General features: G+C 41.4%; 1 protein-coding gene across 2 annotated transcripts in view; it reads left to right on the top strand.

Moving 5' to 3' along the window:
• The window catches only part of srrm4 (serine/arginine repetitive matrix 4), a 62,524-nt gene extending 47,308 nt beyond the window's left edge, over window positions 1-15,216 (top strand). Inside the window, exons 2-13 of one of the 2 annotated variants that reach the window (XM_060066011.1) lie at window positions 1,600-1,752; window positions 4,203-4,292; window positions 5,645-5,722; window positions 5,876-5,902; window positions 6,113-6,163; window positions 6,771-6,854; window positions 8,291-8,438; window positions 11,419-11,705; window positions 11,831-12,022; window positions 12,622-12,723; window positions 12,818-12,970; window positions 13,186-15,216. In XM_060066011.1, the coding sequence (XP_059921994.1) occupies window positions 1,600-1,752; window positions 4,203-4,292; window positions 5,645-5,722; window positions 5,876-5,902; window positions 6,113-6,163; window positions 6,771-6,854; window positions 8,291-8,438; window positions 11,419-11,705; window positions 11,831-12,022; window positions 12,622-12,723; window positions 12,818-12,970; window positions 13,186-13,420 (1,600 nt within the window). In that variant the 3' untranslated portion in view covers window positions 13,421-15,216. The remainder of the gene's footprint in view (window positions 1-1,599; window positions 1,753-4,202; window positions 4,293-5,644; window positions 5,723-5,875; window positions 5,903-6,112; window positions 6,164-6,770; window positions 6,855-8,290; window positions 8,439-11,418; window positions 11,706-11,830; window positions 12,023-12,621; window positions 12,724-12,817; window positions 12,971-13,185) is intronic. The other variant, XM_060066012.1, reaches the window with a different exon arrangement.
• Window positions 15,217-15,436: the final 220 nt, after the last annotated feature.

Genomic DNA, 15,436 nt, shown 5'->3' with positions numbered 1-15,436 from the left:
TTGGAAATTCTACATTGAGTCAAAGATCGGCCCTGTGTTTCTGTGTGTGTTTGTGTTCGGTAGAATTCTGACTAATGATGAATAATGACAAAGAAATCAAACCTAATTGTCACCAATTGAGTCAACTTCAAACAGGTACACTGCAGCATTTCTCATTTGTTATTTTGTTAGATCTCAGTGAGATGACAGAAGTGTGGATAGAAGACTCTTGTCCTCACACCAAAGAGGGAGACAAAACAAACGGGAAATTGATAAAAAAATATTTGTTGCTCAAGTTCTACTGATGTCGGGGGCTGTATGTTACCCTGTGAAAGGTAATGAATTGCAAATCACATTGTCATCTGTAAAGTCTCAGGCAGCCAATTAGTGGATCCAACAGGCAGACATAAATTTGCATTTGCAATAACACGGGTCTAACATCAGCAAATCAGGGGAATATTCCAAGGCCTTGTTCCTGTTGATCTGTCTCAATCACCTCCTCCTGTTATCTCTCTTTGATTCACGTTTCCATCATTTGCGGGCGCACTGGAGATAGCGGCGGGAGGATCAGGAGAAAGGGCTGGGGGAAACTTTTCCTAGTAGTTCTGTTTTATTGTACCTTAGGGTCTTTGGGGTCTTATATGTAAAAATAATATATTTGCCAAATAAAGGTGGAGTGAAATCTAACATTTTTCAGGGGCTTGTTGGGTCCCCTGCTCTCCCTTGACTGGCTGTTGGTGGGAGGCTTGGTGGAGCTCTGGTCTTAATCCCTGCGTTTATATTCTCCTTGCAATCACAAGAGGAGACACTGCTATTTAATCTCCCATGACTAAATAATCATAACTCTAAGTTCCTTAACTAAGTCGTCCATTTTGCAGCCCACATTTTAACCTGGTGATAGAAAGGGTCGGGAGATATTTGCATCACGCCGTTCTCGTGCGCAGTTTTAAATGCATATACTAGTAAAAGTTAAATTGACCTTAGCCACAACCTTCTTACACACAACAAATTAATCGGTCTGCAAATTGCTTCGAAATATGAGAAAATGCACTTTTATACGTTGCTATTCAGAGTGATGTGCCATAAAAGAATAGAATCATTGCTTTCATCTTCTTTAGATTCCTGATTCATGGCGGACAGGGCAGAATAAAGGAGAGTCAAGTGAAACTCATATTTTTTTTCTCAAATGTCAGCGCAGCTGCAGCCTATAAATACCAGCTCATTTGAATATTGAAGGGCTGACCTCAAGTTTTATGGAGGGCTGCTGAGTTACAGAGGGAATAAATACACAAACATTTCCACTCGGTAGGCTGTGTACAGTTACAGTGTGCAGGCCAGGTGAGTAGATAGAAGACTCAATATGAACACTCTCTGCATTGTATAATGCAGGGCAAAGCTGTCCAAGCTATTAACATATTTTGACTTCCGTAACCCAATTATACAAATGGGTTGTAAAAAAACAATTTACAGAAAAATTGTTACAATGTCCAATCTCTGTGTTCAAACAAATCTCTTTTTTTGATGTCACACCAGAAATGAGGGAATTCATGGAAACATGAAACTTCAATGGAAAATAAAAATAATAAAGTGAGTGAATCTGGTCTCCCGTTGTCTAAACAGCTCAGAGACGACTGAAGACCAGCCACCGCTGCAGACCGATGGAGGGCCAGTGTACGCCTCAGACCAAAGGGACCAGAGGGTGGAGGTGGGGGAGAGGGACGGCTGCCTGCGACACAAGGGCCACAAGCACAGGAGCCACCGAAGAGTCAGGAGGTACTGGCCAGCACAAGCCTTCACAAGCCTTTACAAACGTTCACAAGCGCTCACGAGCGTTCAAGAGCTTCACCACTCCACACGCTCCTGACTGGATCTCAACACTATTCTCCAGCAGATGACGGAAAAAAAACACGGGGATATGCAGTATTTAGACATAGATTTTATTATATATATATATATAATATATTATATTATATATTTTTTTATTTGAAATAAATAAATATATATATATATATATATATATATATATATATATATATATATATATATAAAAATATATAAAGACAGTCAACATCAATTCACCCTTGCCACAAGATGCAGAAAATACAGATTAACAAATATATATGAATACAAACACATGAAGATAGTTGATATTACCCGATGCTCTAGATTAGAGCATATATTATATAAAACAGTAAGCCCTCTCCAAAGGAGGACATACATGTTAACTAATACATATGTAAATTCATAAATATAAAGATTGTCGAGTTTACCCGACACTCTATACTAGAATAAGACTATGTTAATATTTAAACATACATAAAATTTAAAAATTGTCAAGATTAGTTCTCCCTCTATTAAATAAATATATAAGGACATAAAGTGATTACCTGACACTATCTAACAGATAGGGAAGAAAACACGCTAACAAATCAACAAACCCACAAGCTCACGCCAACCGCCTCCCAGTACTTATGTCCCTGATTCAACATACGGGTTGTAGTCGCCCCCTCAACCGGCCTGGCCCAGTAAGCAAACACCAGGGCTGGGAGAATGCACCAAGCCAGGATTCCCATTAAAGGGTTCAGCCTCCCCACCGGTCCTCATGAGCACCTCCACGCCTCACTATGTTCGTTAACATACACCAAGAATTTAAGATAAAAAGATAGAATCATTTATTTATATTCTTGTATATCTATTCTTTTAGGAGCCCTACTGGAGTGCCTTTAACCAGTATCCAAGATCAATAGAATGTCCTCATGCCCCATCAGCCTAATGAGGAATCGACCCTTCTCTCATTCTCCCTCTTATTACCAGGATCCAATGACAATACAAACAAAACAAAAAGTGCTGCTACTGGCAAAAAAACACAATTATGCATTGGCTGAAATCCCTTCCCCACAATAACTGGGTTACTAGTGTGACTGTGCTCTATACCATGCAAGGGACCGGGGTGACTGTGTCTTTTATAAGCTGTAATTTGTTTGGTTGCTAATGCGACCCCAACTGCCAAATGTGGAAGCCAAACTCAACCGTTTTGACGACAGCATCTTCCTAACCCAAGCATAGAGCCAGACTGAGCTGAAAATCAGCTGGTGCTGTCAGTCAAGATCAGTTAGATCCACATTGTGGCTGGAACTGTTGTTTGGGTTACCGTGAACAGTGGAATAATGGATGCAAAAATGTCTGTCTAGAAATAGAGGGTATATTACGGGAGGTGTTAGGCCATAAGGAGGCGGTATTTCAGCACTTTACCAGAAGCCTATGCTTTGTTGAAGATACTATTATGTTGAAATGAATAGCAGAGGTAATGACAATTTTTTTATTTATTTTTCTTTGAATAGGTTACATTATTTACAACTCACTCAGCAGCACTCTTACATGCTGAATTATAAATATAATTCTACTTTTCTCTTTCTTTCTACTCAATACATTCTCTGTTGTATTTCAACAGAAAGTCCCTTAATGAGTCTACAGTTTCACAGACCCTGCCAGTGTGAAGTAGACTATGAAGAAACCCTTATTCTAAGAGCCAGCCAGGCCGATGAAATAAGATCATGAAAACATGATGAAATCATGTAAGATAAATGTATAGACAGAGCCAAGCAAATTGCAAGAGTGTGTGTATGTGTGTGCGTGTGTGTGTACGCTCATCAGTGCGTGCGTGAGGAAGAGATGAATATTTTCTCTACCATCCTTGAAACTATTGAAAATTGAAACAACACACATTGTGAGTTAGAATCTGAAACGCTTCCTAAACACATTTGGGTGGGGTGGGCGAAGGATGGTGGTTGATCGGCTGTAATCCTTATTCCACAGTATTGCATAGTGGCAGGTCATCTATATTAATATACACCAGGCTTAGTTAACCTAAATTAGCTAAATTAACCTTAGCCTGTTCTCGCGCTATTTTTGATTCTCACTGTTGAGGAATGTTAACAGTGTCAGTAAGTACTACTGAGATAGTTGAGTTGACCCACATTTTTTATCTGATTTGATTTGACTTGGATTTTGATCACGAGAGTGATGCATGGAAGGTTACCATCAAAATCACACTGTGAATTCTATATATTTTGGAGAATGTCATCAAAGTCATAAACCAAATATTGAGTAAAGCCTGGGCACAGTCTTTGACTGTGCTTATGTTTTCTTTGACTGGAAATTCCACACCATTTATGTTTGGCGTTATCTTCAGAGCCCACCTCACTAATTCTCTCTGATTTCAGTCTCTCGTTGGACCAGGTCGTCTCTCCCCGACACTTAGCCAAAGGAAAGAAGAAGAAGAGAAAGTCTGAGAGAAAAAGGAAGAGGAAAAGGTGTGTTTATAACAACAGAACTACAGGCATGCTTGGTTCATTGTGTTACCTTGAAAAACAAGTGTCAAAAATGAATAATGATGAAATTAATTGAAACCTCAAATAAGGTATCTTAATTCTGTGTGTTTGTGCATGCGTGTGTGCGCGTGTTTGTGCGTGGGCATGTGTGTGTGTTATTTTGTTTGTGTGTTCATGTGTGTGTATCATGCGTGTGTGTTTTTGTGTGTGTGTGTGTGTGTGTGTGTGTGTGTGTGTGTGTGTGTGTGTGTGTGTGTGTGTGTGTGTGTGTGTTTGTGTGTATGCATGCCGGCAGTGTTGAACTTCGTTCAATAGGGGGGTTATTTGTTTATCAACACGGCGGATGCGCGCGCAGAACGCCGTGTTGTTTGACCGGTTGCCATGGTTATATCCGTGTGGTTAATTCGCAGTTGCGCTGTTGTCAGTTTACTGTTAAATTAAACTGTGATCAGAAAACGCGGTTATATGCTATAGACGCTATAGTATCTGTCGTATAAAGGCTGGGACGAATTTCAAATTATAAATATGTACACTTGATGTTGAAAGTATAGACCGCCGCGATTCCCATTGAAACTAATGACGCGGTGATTATTCTTTAAAACGAGAGCTGTTAAATTGTGAAAAATGAATGAAACTGTAATCAGACAACGCGGTTATATGCTATAGACCCTAGGGTATCTGTGGTATAAAGGCTGAGACGAATTTCGAATTATAAATATGTACAGTCCATAACGTTAGCTCTCTGGCTCATAGCTGAGCGGACTAGAATACCTCATAGAATCATTGCTTGTTGTTGGCTGGAAACGGAAAGGGGGGCTGTTTACGTTTGGTTGTAGTCTTTTCGCTCGGTTCTCTGTCTCAACAGTAGGTATAGAACTGAGCGAAAGGACTACAACCAAACGTGAACATCATCCCTTCACGTTTCCGGTCAACGAGCAATGAGTCTTCCAACAGAAATCGATGGGATTTACAAAATGCGCTAAATGTGCAATAAAACATGATAGAAACCGTATTTCGCTACGATACTTGATTCAACCACTCTATTTCATCCAATGTTCTAAATACCGGAAAAAAATAATAGTTCACAGCAACATATTGAAAAAAAGAACTATGAACTAGTTCATTTTTTTGGAACTGTGAACTTAGTTAACAATTTTGAATTATGAGCGTTTAACTGAACTAGTTCAATTTAAAATTTGTGAACTGAACAACACTGCATGCCGGCATATCTGAGAGACAAAGAGAAGGTGCTTTGAAACCCCTCTTGCGCTCTAACAACATGTCTGTGATAAGTAAAGAGCAGTAGTGATCAACGGGGATCTTGACGTCCCCAGGTCTCCCTCCTACAGTCTGTCACCGCCCAGGAAGAAGAAGAAGAGCAAGAAGAGCTCAAAGAGGAGCAAGCGGCATCGGTAAGACCACCCATCACTCAGATCTGGTCTGTAGACCATCCAGCACTCAGATCTGGTCTGTAGACCACCCAGCACTCAGATCTGGTCTGATCCAGATGAAATGCAGACCATGTAGACCACTAAACAATGAATTCTCTCCGATTTCTGTTACAGGTATTCATACAAAAAGTCCAAACACAGGTATGTGCAACAGCATTTTTTTATAATTTGTGTTATTATCATAAGGAATCCATGATCACTGCTACAAATCCTTAAAAATAATTACGATTGAAAGAAGTCTATCTAGTCTGAATCAAAGATATATGTATATTATTAGATCTCAAACTTTCTTGTGGAATTGTAGAGTTACTTATTTAATGTTATATTGAATTCTTCTCTTCATCCAAACAGTTCATCCAGTTTGAGGCATAAGAAGAAGGATGAGCGCAAGCACAAGAAAAGGTTTGTATTTGGTGGTAGAACAAAAGGTTACCAAAGGAGCTTATTCGGTTACAGTATCAGGTTATAAAGGCTAGCGTATTATCTTTTAAAAGCATCATAAATGATCCAATGCTCTTGTTTGACTTCCTCTCTCTACCCCCTAATGTGGGGGAATAGTGTTTTCCTAAAAGCCTGAGACAAGATAACATGCTCTGAGATTACTTCAGGTATACACAAAATGGGAGCTTTTATGTTTTGATCAAGGTGTGAACATTGTTGCATGTCAGGAGGAAAACGGATTGAAAGCACGAAGCACAAGAGCAGGGGACAAAGTGCCAGGGAGAATAAGAGCAACCAATTTCATGCTGTGGTGACATTTTCGTTGTTCCTCTTTGGCTAAATGCCTTTGGTGGCTTCAGCCTCTTGCATATGGTAGTACAGCTCCAGTATATCTGTTGCGCAGATCAGGATCAAATCAACTTTGGTAGTGTGCATAGTCTTTTTCCCAGATATGATTCGGTATAATTTGGTATAATTCCATTGTTGTTGGTATTCCTTGTAAATAACTTGCATTGATCAATTGTCTCTTTTTGCGTCTTTTTTCTGTTCTGTTCTCAACCTCCTCCAGCTCACGGAGTCGACCCCACCGGAGACACCGTCACCGGAGGTCTGAGTCCGACAGTTCGTCCTGGCGGTCATCTGCAGAGAGCAGGTACAGCACAGTGTCTCTCCCCATACCCTCCTCCCCCAAGGCTCTTCCTCTCCCTCCGATTTATCTTATCAGCTCCGAGCATCGGCCGCGTCCCGGCCATACCACACTGATGACTGATAGGGGGAGAGGGGACTCACGCGTCCGGCCATCCCCCGCTAACCCCATCCCCTGCCCCCCCATCCTCTTATCTTACTTTCTTCAGAGGAAATGACTCAGGAACCCGGGCAATGAGGGATGTATATATGAAGGATTACGTTTCGGATAAATAGTCCTGTGAACAGAGCAGGAAGCGTGCCCCTCCAGCTGATGCAAGGCACATTGCTGTGAACCGTGTTTCCATCGACACAAGATACGAGTTCATAAATCAAACAGGTCATTATCATTTATGTGATGAAAAATTGCAAATGTCAATCTCTGACATTTAGCTGCAGCTAAAGCATTGATTGATATCAATTAGGTGGCATGTTGCTAATGTAATGCTATCAATTTCTATGAGCTTCTCGCTAATGTTATAAATTAGCTTGCAGTTGTTGGCGTCTAGAGTTCCACACATTTTTACTCTTGCTTGATTTATTTTATTATCTCTAGCTTCATGTTTCATTTGAGTCAAGAAAAAAAAATGCTTTGATTTCTTGAATCAATACTTTTTTTTTCTGAAATACCATGTTTCCCTCCACTGCTATGGTTGAACGACAAGCCAATAAGCTTTCCTTTTGTCGCCTGGCTTGATATCACCAGTTTGGCTGAGTGTAGCTGCGTGAGGCAGGCTAGATTAGTCTCTCTGCCTCATCTGGGATCCCTCCTTAAATCCTTATGGCATTCAGTTGCTCATGATTCCTCTAAGTAAAGGTGCTTGCACACCGCCGCGCGGCAACCGCCCTTATAACCGCCTCGCTGCCGGAGGGTTCCGTGCGGCGGTGTGAAGTGCCAGGCCCTTTCAAAAGCGGCTGCTGCCGCCGCCGGGCGGCTACCGCTGAAAGTTTCAACACGAGGAAAGCTGAGCGGCAGGGAAAATCTGTGCGCGTTCACGTTGGCGGCAACCTCTTCCTGGGCAACAGCCGCTTTTGTAATCGTCTCCTCTCTGCCACCCTTCCCTCATTGAAATGAATGGAGGCGGCGAGTTGCCGCGCGGCGGTGTGAAACCAGCTTAAGACAGCGTGGGGTGGCGGGAAGGAAATTCCGTTTTGGCCCCCATATAATACGTTACGGGGAAATTTTTAATCATCATTTAGACAAAATGTTACTTTAATAAAATGTTGGAAAATGCTTCTTTTTTTTATCACTGATCAGTATCAGCTGTGCTACACTGTCCTGTCTGTCGTCAACACCACGACCCGAAAGGCCAAACAGCCCATTAAAACAGAACACATTGGTTTCTTATTCTGCTAATGTCATCTTGAAGGTTGTGTTAAGTGTGTTGTTCCTGCGCCCCAAAGGTATCATCTACATGAGGTGGAGGAGCATGACTCGGGGCGAGAGGAGTGCAGGACAAAGCTGAACCAAAGAGACCTGGACTGGAGACCAGCGGTCAAGTCAGTGTGTAATACTGCTCCACAATATGTCTCCGCCCTCTCCAATGGCACCGTAAGTACTGCTGGGAAACAACCACTCGCAGCTTCATCTGAACTCCTCACGAAGTGGGGCCATGTCAAACACTGAGGACCAATGTGGAGATGTTTCAGTAATTAAAGATTCAACGTTGGTTGGGAACAAGTACACATAGATAAACTTCAAATCATTAACATATTCAGGTTATGCAGTGTCTACTATGTTTTGCAGCCATATCATTTTGAAACCTAACAGAAGTTGTACATGGCCTAAATGACTTCCTTCTCTCCTTCCATGAACTCCTTATTTTAACTTTTAACTTAGCATAAAAATGTACTGTGACCATGTGGAGATTCTTTGAGTTTTGAAAGGTTGCCATGCATAGTGGTTCATAACAGAGAAGCTTTTGCAGTAGTAGTTAAGCTTCAGTAGAACATGTCCGCCATTGACAGCCCTTATCTTCAGGAACAGAAATTAGTAAATCGTCTCTTGTGTTATCTGCAACCATGTGTATTCTTTTTAACTTAAACAAGGTGGAAAGCCACTCAAATCAAATGCCATTTTAATTACTCTTGATGTTCCGATTGATTGATGAATACCATCTGAAGACATACCTTGAAATCTTGTGGATTAAATTAAACTTTTGGAGGCTGAACGATTGCTGCATATACTCTAGGTCAATGTAGAAGAACAAGTTCAAAGTTATTGAGGCTCTAACAATTTTTATATTTCAAGGAAATGTTTCTCATTCAAAGTATTAATTCTTTGACAAAAGGTTATTGGTCGAAAAGAAGAGCTGAGTGCTGTCTTTTTTTGTTGCAAAATTAATTAAAAAAAAATGAAATTGCTTTGTATTTAATACAATCTGTAGATTTGGATCACTCATAGCAATTCTGACAGCAAGGGTTGATTATAGTACTGGACCCTGCCTAATGCTCTAAGTTCTCATTATATTAACTGAAATGCAAGGAAACAAATGTGCAAACTGGTAATAAATACAGCTCAGTATTTTCCTATACTTGGAATACCCTAAGTATGGGGGGGAGGGTTTCAGTGCGCCCTAACAATGAATCCTCTGCCCCCTCCCTTGTCCGTTCAATTTGGGAACATGTGTGGTTTCATTTTGCTTGTTTCGTATAATTTAATTAACTAATTAAGGACGCCACCAGAGGGCGCACCCGACACATTTGCCAGTCCTTTTTTTCTTGCTCCATGGGCCCCTGACGGCGTCTGGGCCCCCGTGCAGTGCACCGGTTGCACCGTCGATATTTACGCCACTGCCTGCTTGTATAACTGGATTAGACGATGACAAAATTATGACAAAATGACAGAAAAATATATCAGAAAAAATATTTACAGGAAACTACAGTAATCAATGCATTTACACCCTCAAAAGTAATCTTCTGGAAAAATAGGTGCATCATTTAGTTTATTCTCATGTATGCTTGGGAATCAAAACACATTATTCTCCCCAACAGCAATCAGTATACTATGTTAATCAGACAAGCAGTTTGTTATCCCACACCACAGGGCTTTCAATTGAGATTCAATCATGTTGACACAATGTTAGCGTTAAGTGCCTCCAATTTAGTTTACCTTCATAGCCAAATTGAAACACTAAAAATACCTAATTAGAAGCGTTTGGATTTTTTTCCTCTCTCTGATGAATAATAAAGTAATTTATCAGTAGAAATAAGGAATTCACTTTTCCTAGAACCTACAGCCATGTCATTTTGCACATTTTTACATTAATTATGTTAGACACAAAAGAAAAGTATACAATCAGTCCCTCGTTTTTCTGTGTTGATTTCTGTCAACATTTTCAAGGTGTTTCTAAATACATTTACCAATAACATACTTTTGAAATGGCATTATTTGAAAGAAACATTGACTGGTATCTACAATTTGTATACTTAAATCAAATCGATATTTCACTACTGCCAAATAATTGTTGTTCATTTGAACCTTGTTGTGCTTCAAAATGCGCTCCGATTTATGCGAAAAGTTGGCATGCATATGGTAATAGAAAGTGATTTTATTTTTTTTTGTACTGTATGTTCTAATGTCAAAACACACTTTTCTATACGTGAACCCAAAAATCGTAATAACAGTGATGCACGAAAACTATAAATCATATTCTAAAAACTATAAATCAATCCTCCATTTTTTTTTTCAGAAGAACTTAAATTATGGCACGCGATAAGCAACCCTGTTTCAGTACCACTACATCGCCGGTAACTTTGTTATCCCTATAAAACAAATCAAGCTACCTTTTGAAGGAAAGAAAAAGGAACATGCCGGATGTTCATCTCACTGGCTCTGGGTTTGCAGAGAGGGTTATTGTCTTTTACTTGCAATTCACAACTCTAATGATGCACTTATGTTGCCCGCTCTCCCCTTTTCTTACACCTTACGTACTTAAGGAGGAAATCTTGATTGGTAAGTCGATGCTATCCGCAGTTTAGGGTTTACTGTAGGTCGCAGTAGGGTCTTACATAGCAGGAAAACAAAGAGGCAATGTTCTGAAGGGCTGTTAGTAGTTAGACTCATGGGATCTCTCTTTGTCTGCAATCCATTTCCTTTCTACATAATGCCCATTTTTTGAAGTGTGTTCAATGTTCTGTAAAATAGCATTAACTTAATTGGCAGGGGGGGGGGGGGTTATTGTTTTCTATTTCTCTCTCTTTCAAGATAGAGCCGGTAGATCTTCTCACGCAGTTTCTTCTTCTTTCTGTTTTGTTTATTGTTCCTTTCATATCTTATCTTTTTTTAGCTTAGAGTTAATTAAGCTCAATTCTTTCTTAGTTTCCTGTAGGGTTTACCAGAGTGTACATTGATTTCATGGTTATTCGCATGCCACAAAATTTGCATGTCATCTTTCAAAGTCTTTTTCTGAACTGTAGAACTTCTTCTTTTCTATGCCTTAAAGGGAATATCTGCCTTTGTGTAATCTAACAGGTAGCCTGCTCCAGATAGCAAATCAGTGGTTTGAGATTTTACTTTTCTGTCTCTGCAGATTTTGCCATTACAATTTGGAGACAAGATATTAGACGCTAAAGGGAATCAAGGCCATCATGATTACGATTCTGGGAACGACACGTCTTCCCCGCCTTCCAATAAAAACAGCATCTCTCAACCAAGTGGCATCGTAGACAGCAGCAAACAATGCCAGGGTTTGGCATCTCCCGATAAGCTGAAGATCACAGAGCGCGACAACGCCTCTGATTCAGGAAACTCTGTGACAAGTTACACCTCGCTGTGCAATCCTCTCGCTGAGAGTTCAACCTTCTACGACGGGACAAGGTAGGTCGGCATTCCATTGATTGGATTGAATCTTGAGATGACAGAACTGCTATTAAGGGCTACCTTAGATAGTGTGAATCATTATGAACTGTACATCCTTTAATTTTTTGCTTTCAAACAAATAGTAAGGCGCTGAGCGTGGAAGGTGAGGATGTGCGTCCACGGAAGAGGAAGCGTTCTAAGCTGAAGAGGAGTCGCTCCTCTCGTAGGAGGCGGAGGGAGAGGTCCGTCAGGCGCAGTCCAAGTAGGAACTTTTCCTGTGGGAGCTCCACACATACAGGACACTCATCCCGGAGCCGGTCACTGTCATTTTGCAGGTACAGCTCTCTCTTTCTTTATGTATAATGTTATGTATTATATGTGTGATATGGTGGTAGGATAGTGAAGGTGTTCGATTCCCATCCGAAAGGTCCTGGGTTTGATCCCCCCCCCCCCTCCCCCGGTTGTTTCTTAACGACTTGTATCTGGTTTCACGATAAGTTGCTTCAGTTAAAAGCAATTTGCTGAATAAGTTGTTCAAATAAATGTCACTGACTCACCCCTGAAGTCCACCCCTGGACCCTGGAGTCCACCCCTTGAACCCTGAAGTCCACACCTTGACCCTGAAGTCCACACCTTGAACCTGCAGTCCACACCTTGACCCTGAAGTCCACCCCTTTACCCTGAAGTCCACAGCTTGATCCTGAAGTCCACAGCTTGACCTTGAAGTCCACGACTTGACCCTGAAGTCCACACCTTGGCCCTGAAGTCCACACCTTGTCCCTGAAGTCCACCCCTTTACCCTGAAGTCCACATCTTGACCCTGAACTCCACACCTTGACCCTGAAGTCCACAACTTGACCCAGAAGTCCATGACTTGACGTTGTGATGTTCATGGTTTGAGGCTATTGTCGTCTTGTATCTTATCTCGTTCTAGCTCGTACTCCCGCTCTCCAAGCTCCTCGGATGCTTGTAGGCGGAGGGGCAGCATGGCCAGCACCACCTCCAGAGACAGCTACTGTCGATACAGTCCTGACAGGTAACATGAGCCTAAAACCATTCATCCCCCTGCTCTCCATCCCTCACCCGTTTGTACTCATTGAGACAGTGTTTTGTCATGTCAAACTCTTTAGACCCCGAGACAGGAAGCGGTCGTCCAACTACAAGGAAAAAGCCCGGAAGCGGAGGAATAAGGAGAGGAGGAAGAGCAGGAGGAAGTCCTACTCCCCCATGAGGAAAAGGAGGAGAGACTCACCAAGTCACCTGGAAGCACGGAGAATCACAAGGTGAAGGCAGCATGATTCAAAGTCACTGGCTTTTTAGATGAATATTTTGGTATCTGCTTTGTTGTTGCAGCCACATGTGCCCTTCTGGGTTAAATGGAAGTAAATTGATTGATAGAGCTATCTATCTGTCTGTCTGCCTGCCTGCCCTTCTGTCTGTTTGTCTAACATTGTAGCGTGCCCCATGTTAACCTTCTCTGGTTTCCCCTCCCCCACAGTGCCAGGAAGAGACCCATTCCCTACTTCCGGCCTAGTCCCTCATCCAGCTGCCGTTCCACCAGCGTATCGTCGTGGAGCAGTATCTTCACACGAGGCCGCAGTCTGACCTCTGGCCACTGCTACAGGAGCAACAGCCGCAGCTCCTCCTGGAACTCCATCTTCGGGACTCGGAGCAGTCGCAGCAGGAGTCCTAGTTATGTGAGGTTGAAGAAAAGCAGCAAAACCAGGCGGTAGTATTTCAGAGCACGACGAGAGGCTGATGATGACAACGTATTTATTTGTGTTGCATTTGCGTAAAAAGCAGGGATGGTTGAACTGTATCAGCTACGCATGTCTCTGCATCGGTTTTAGGCTTGAAGAAGTGAAACAACCCCCGAGGGTGTCCTTGCCTCTTACATCTCTTCTCATGTTGTCTCATCTGCACTCAGAGACACACCTTGGGAAGTGTATGGCGTGGTATGTCAAGTTTTGTCAGGCGCTGTCAAACCGTCAATCTATGGTTATGTTATATCGTTGATAAGGTCATTTGTTTGAAATGCATTGAGCGGGGTCATTTAACGTTGATTGGACACCACAATTTTGCTATCACGTGCAGACCTTTTGCAAAGATTGATTCTGTAACGGGGTTGCTGTTTGATCCATGTGTTTTCATACTGTGGTAGAGGGCCCGTTATCGGGTATAAGGAGAGGTTTATCGCTTTGGTCTCCGCACTTCAGAACACAAAGAATGAAAGAAACACTGAAAAATGAAAGGAGGCGGTTGCCCGGACGGCAAGCAAACGGCCTGTCACTTGAAAGGCCAGGTTAATTTATCTTCTGATCAAGTGGAAAAGCAATTGAGATGTCAGCCCTGGGTAATATAATGGGACGCCTTCCAAAAACGTGCAGAGGAGAGTCTGTGAGAGTTCTCTGCTGAAAAAACCCCCCAGAATATCTCAGGACATATTTCCTTTGACAGCCAGGCGGGAGCAGGTGTCTGCTACTCTGACCGGAGCAAGACATATTTTAAAGTTGTGTTTTTATATATTGTTGCTTTGAAAGTTTGGTTTAACGTATATTTCTATTTAAGCTGTTTATTTGGTTGCTTTGTCCTTTTTTCATTTGTGACACAACTGTTATTTATTCATGTACCCGCTGAGAAAGACAACACATACCTCATCTTTTGATTTTGCACTGATCAGATTGAATGGTGAAACGTCCAAAAGCACATCCAAACATTTGTACCATTTCTATCTTTGTGTATATTTGTAGTCGCCAATCTTTCTATGCAACCCGCGCTTGTTGTGTAGTCTGCTGTGTGTCTGTTGAACTAATTACAACAGTTTTATAGAAAGTCTGATTGATTTGATCCCAATATCATCATCTGGCTCTCTGACCTTTGTAGTGAAACTCGCTCTCTGGTCATTCCTTTCACTGGATGTCAAGTCCAATGGCCACATGAGGGAAAGCCATTATTCCATTGTAGTAACTCCTGATTCATAATTTCGTCTGACAGTGTGGGGTGCCACACACGTCCAAATAGAAGAGTTTTCAGTGTAATGATGTCCCATTTTTTCTACATCAGCTCTTCCACAATGTTAAATAAAAATTAATTTAATATGGTATAATGAACGAGGTGTAGATATGAACTGTATAGATAAAGATGGGTGTTGTATAGGTCTACATGGTTATTTAATCATATTGTTAAGTGACATCAACTCTTCGTCTTTGTGATCTTATTTTAAATAATTGTTCTACGTTTTGTCTTTACTTTTTGTGTTCCTCTTCAAAAATGCTCTAAGAATGTCCTAGAAATCTGATAGTAAATTGGTGTTTCTGTGTTAAATAATGCATAGCCTACTCCATTACTACCCATACAAAGAAACATAGGTATTTTACAAGATGATATGATTTTCCTCCTGACCCATTTAACAGTGGCTGAATTTCACTTCATATATCGTGTCCCCGGAAATAACATTCCCTTTATGTGAAGAGTAAACTATAAACTATAGGGCCATGTTATAAAAATAAATAAAACAATATTGTCTGCAGTCCTTCTTGTGGTCATTCTTAGGGACTCGGCTGACTATCAACCTTAGGGCCTGGGTAACACACATTTGACATAGCTCGCATTAAGCCTACAAATAAACAACTCCAGGTTCAGTAATCTGAGCCGAGTCCAAACAGAAAACAACCATTACCTCTGCAGTTGGATCCGTGTCGTGATGTCAGTGTGTTTGACCAGTCTTGCCCAATGCGTGGTCCTCTATT

This window comes from Gadus macrocephalus, chromosome 11 (genome assembly GCF_031168955.1).
Source record: "Gadus macrocephalus chromosome 11, ASM3116895v1".
Lineage (NCBI taxonomy): Eukaryota > Metazoa > Chordata > Actinopteri > Gadiformes > Gadidae > Gadus > Gadus macrocephalus.
Note: the sequence above shows the minus strand (reverse complement) of the source record. Positions and strands in the feature narration are given on the sequence as shown.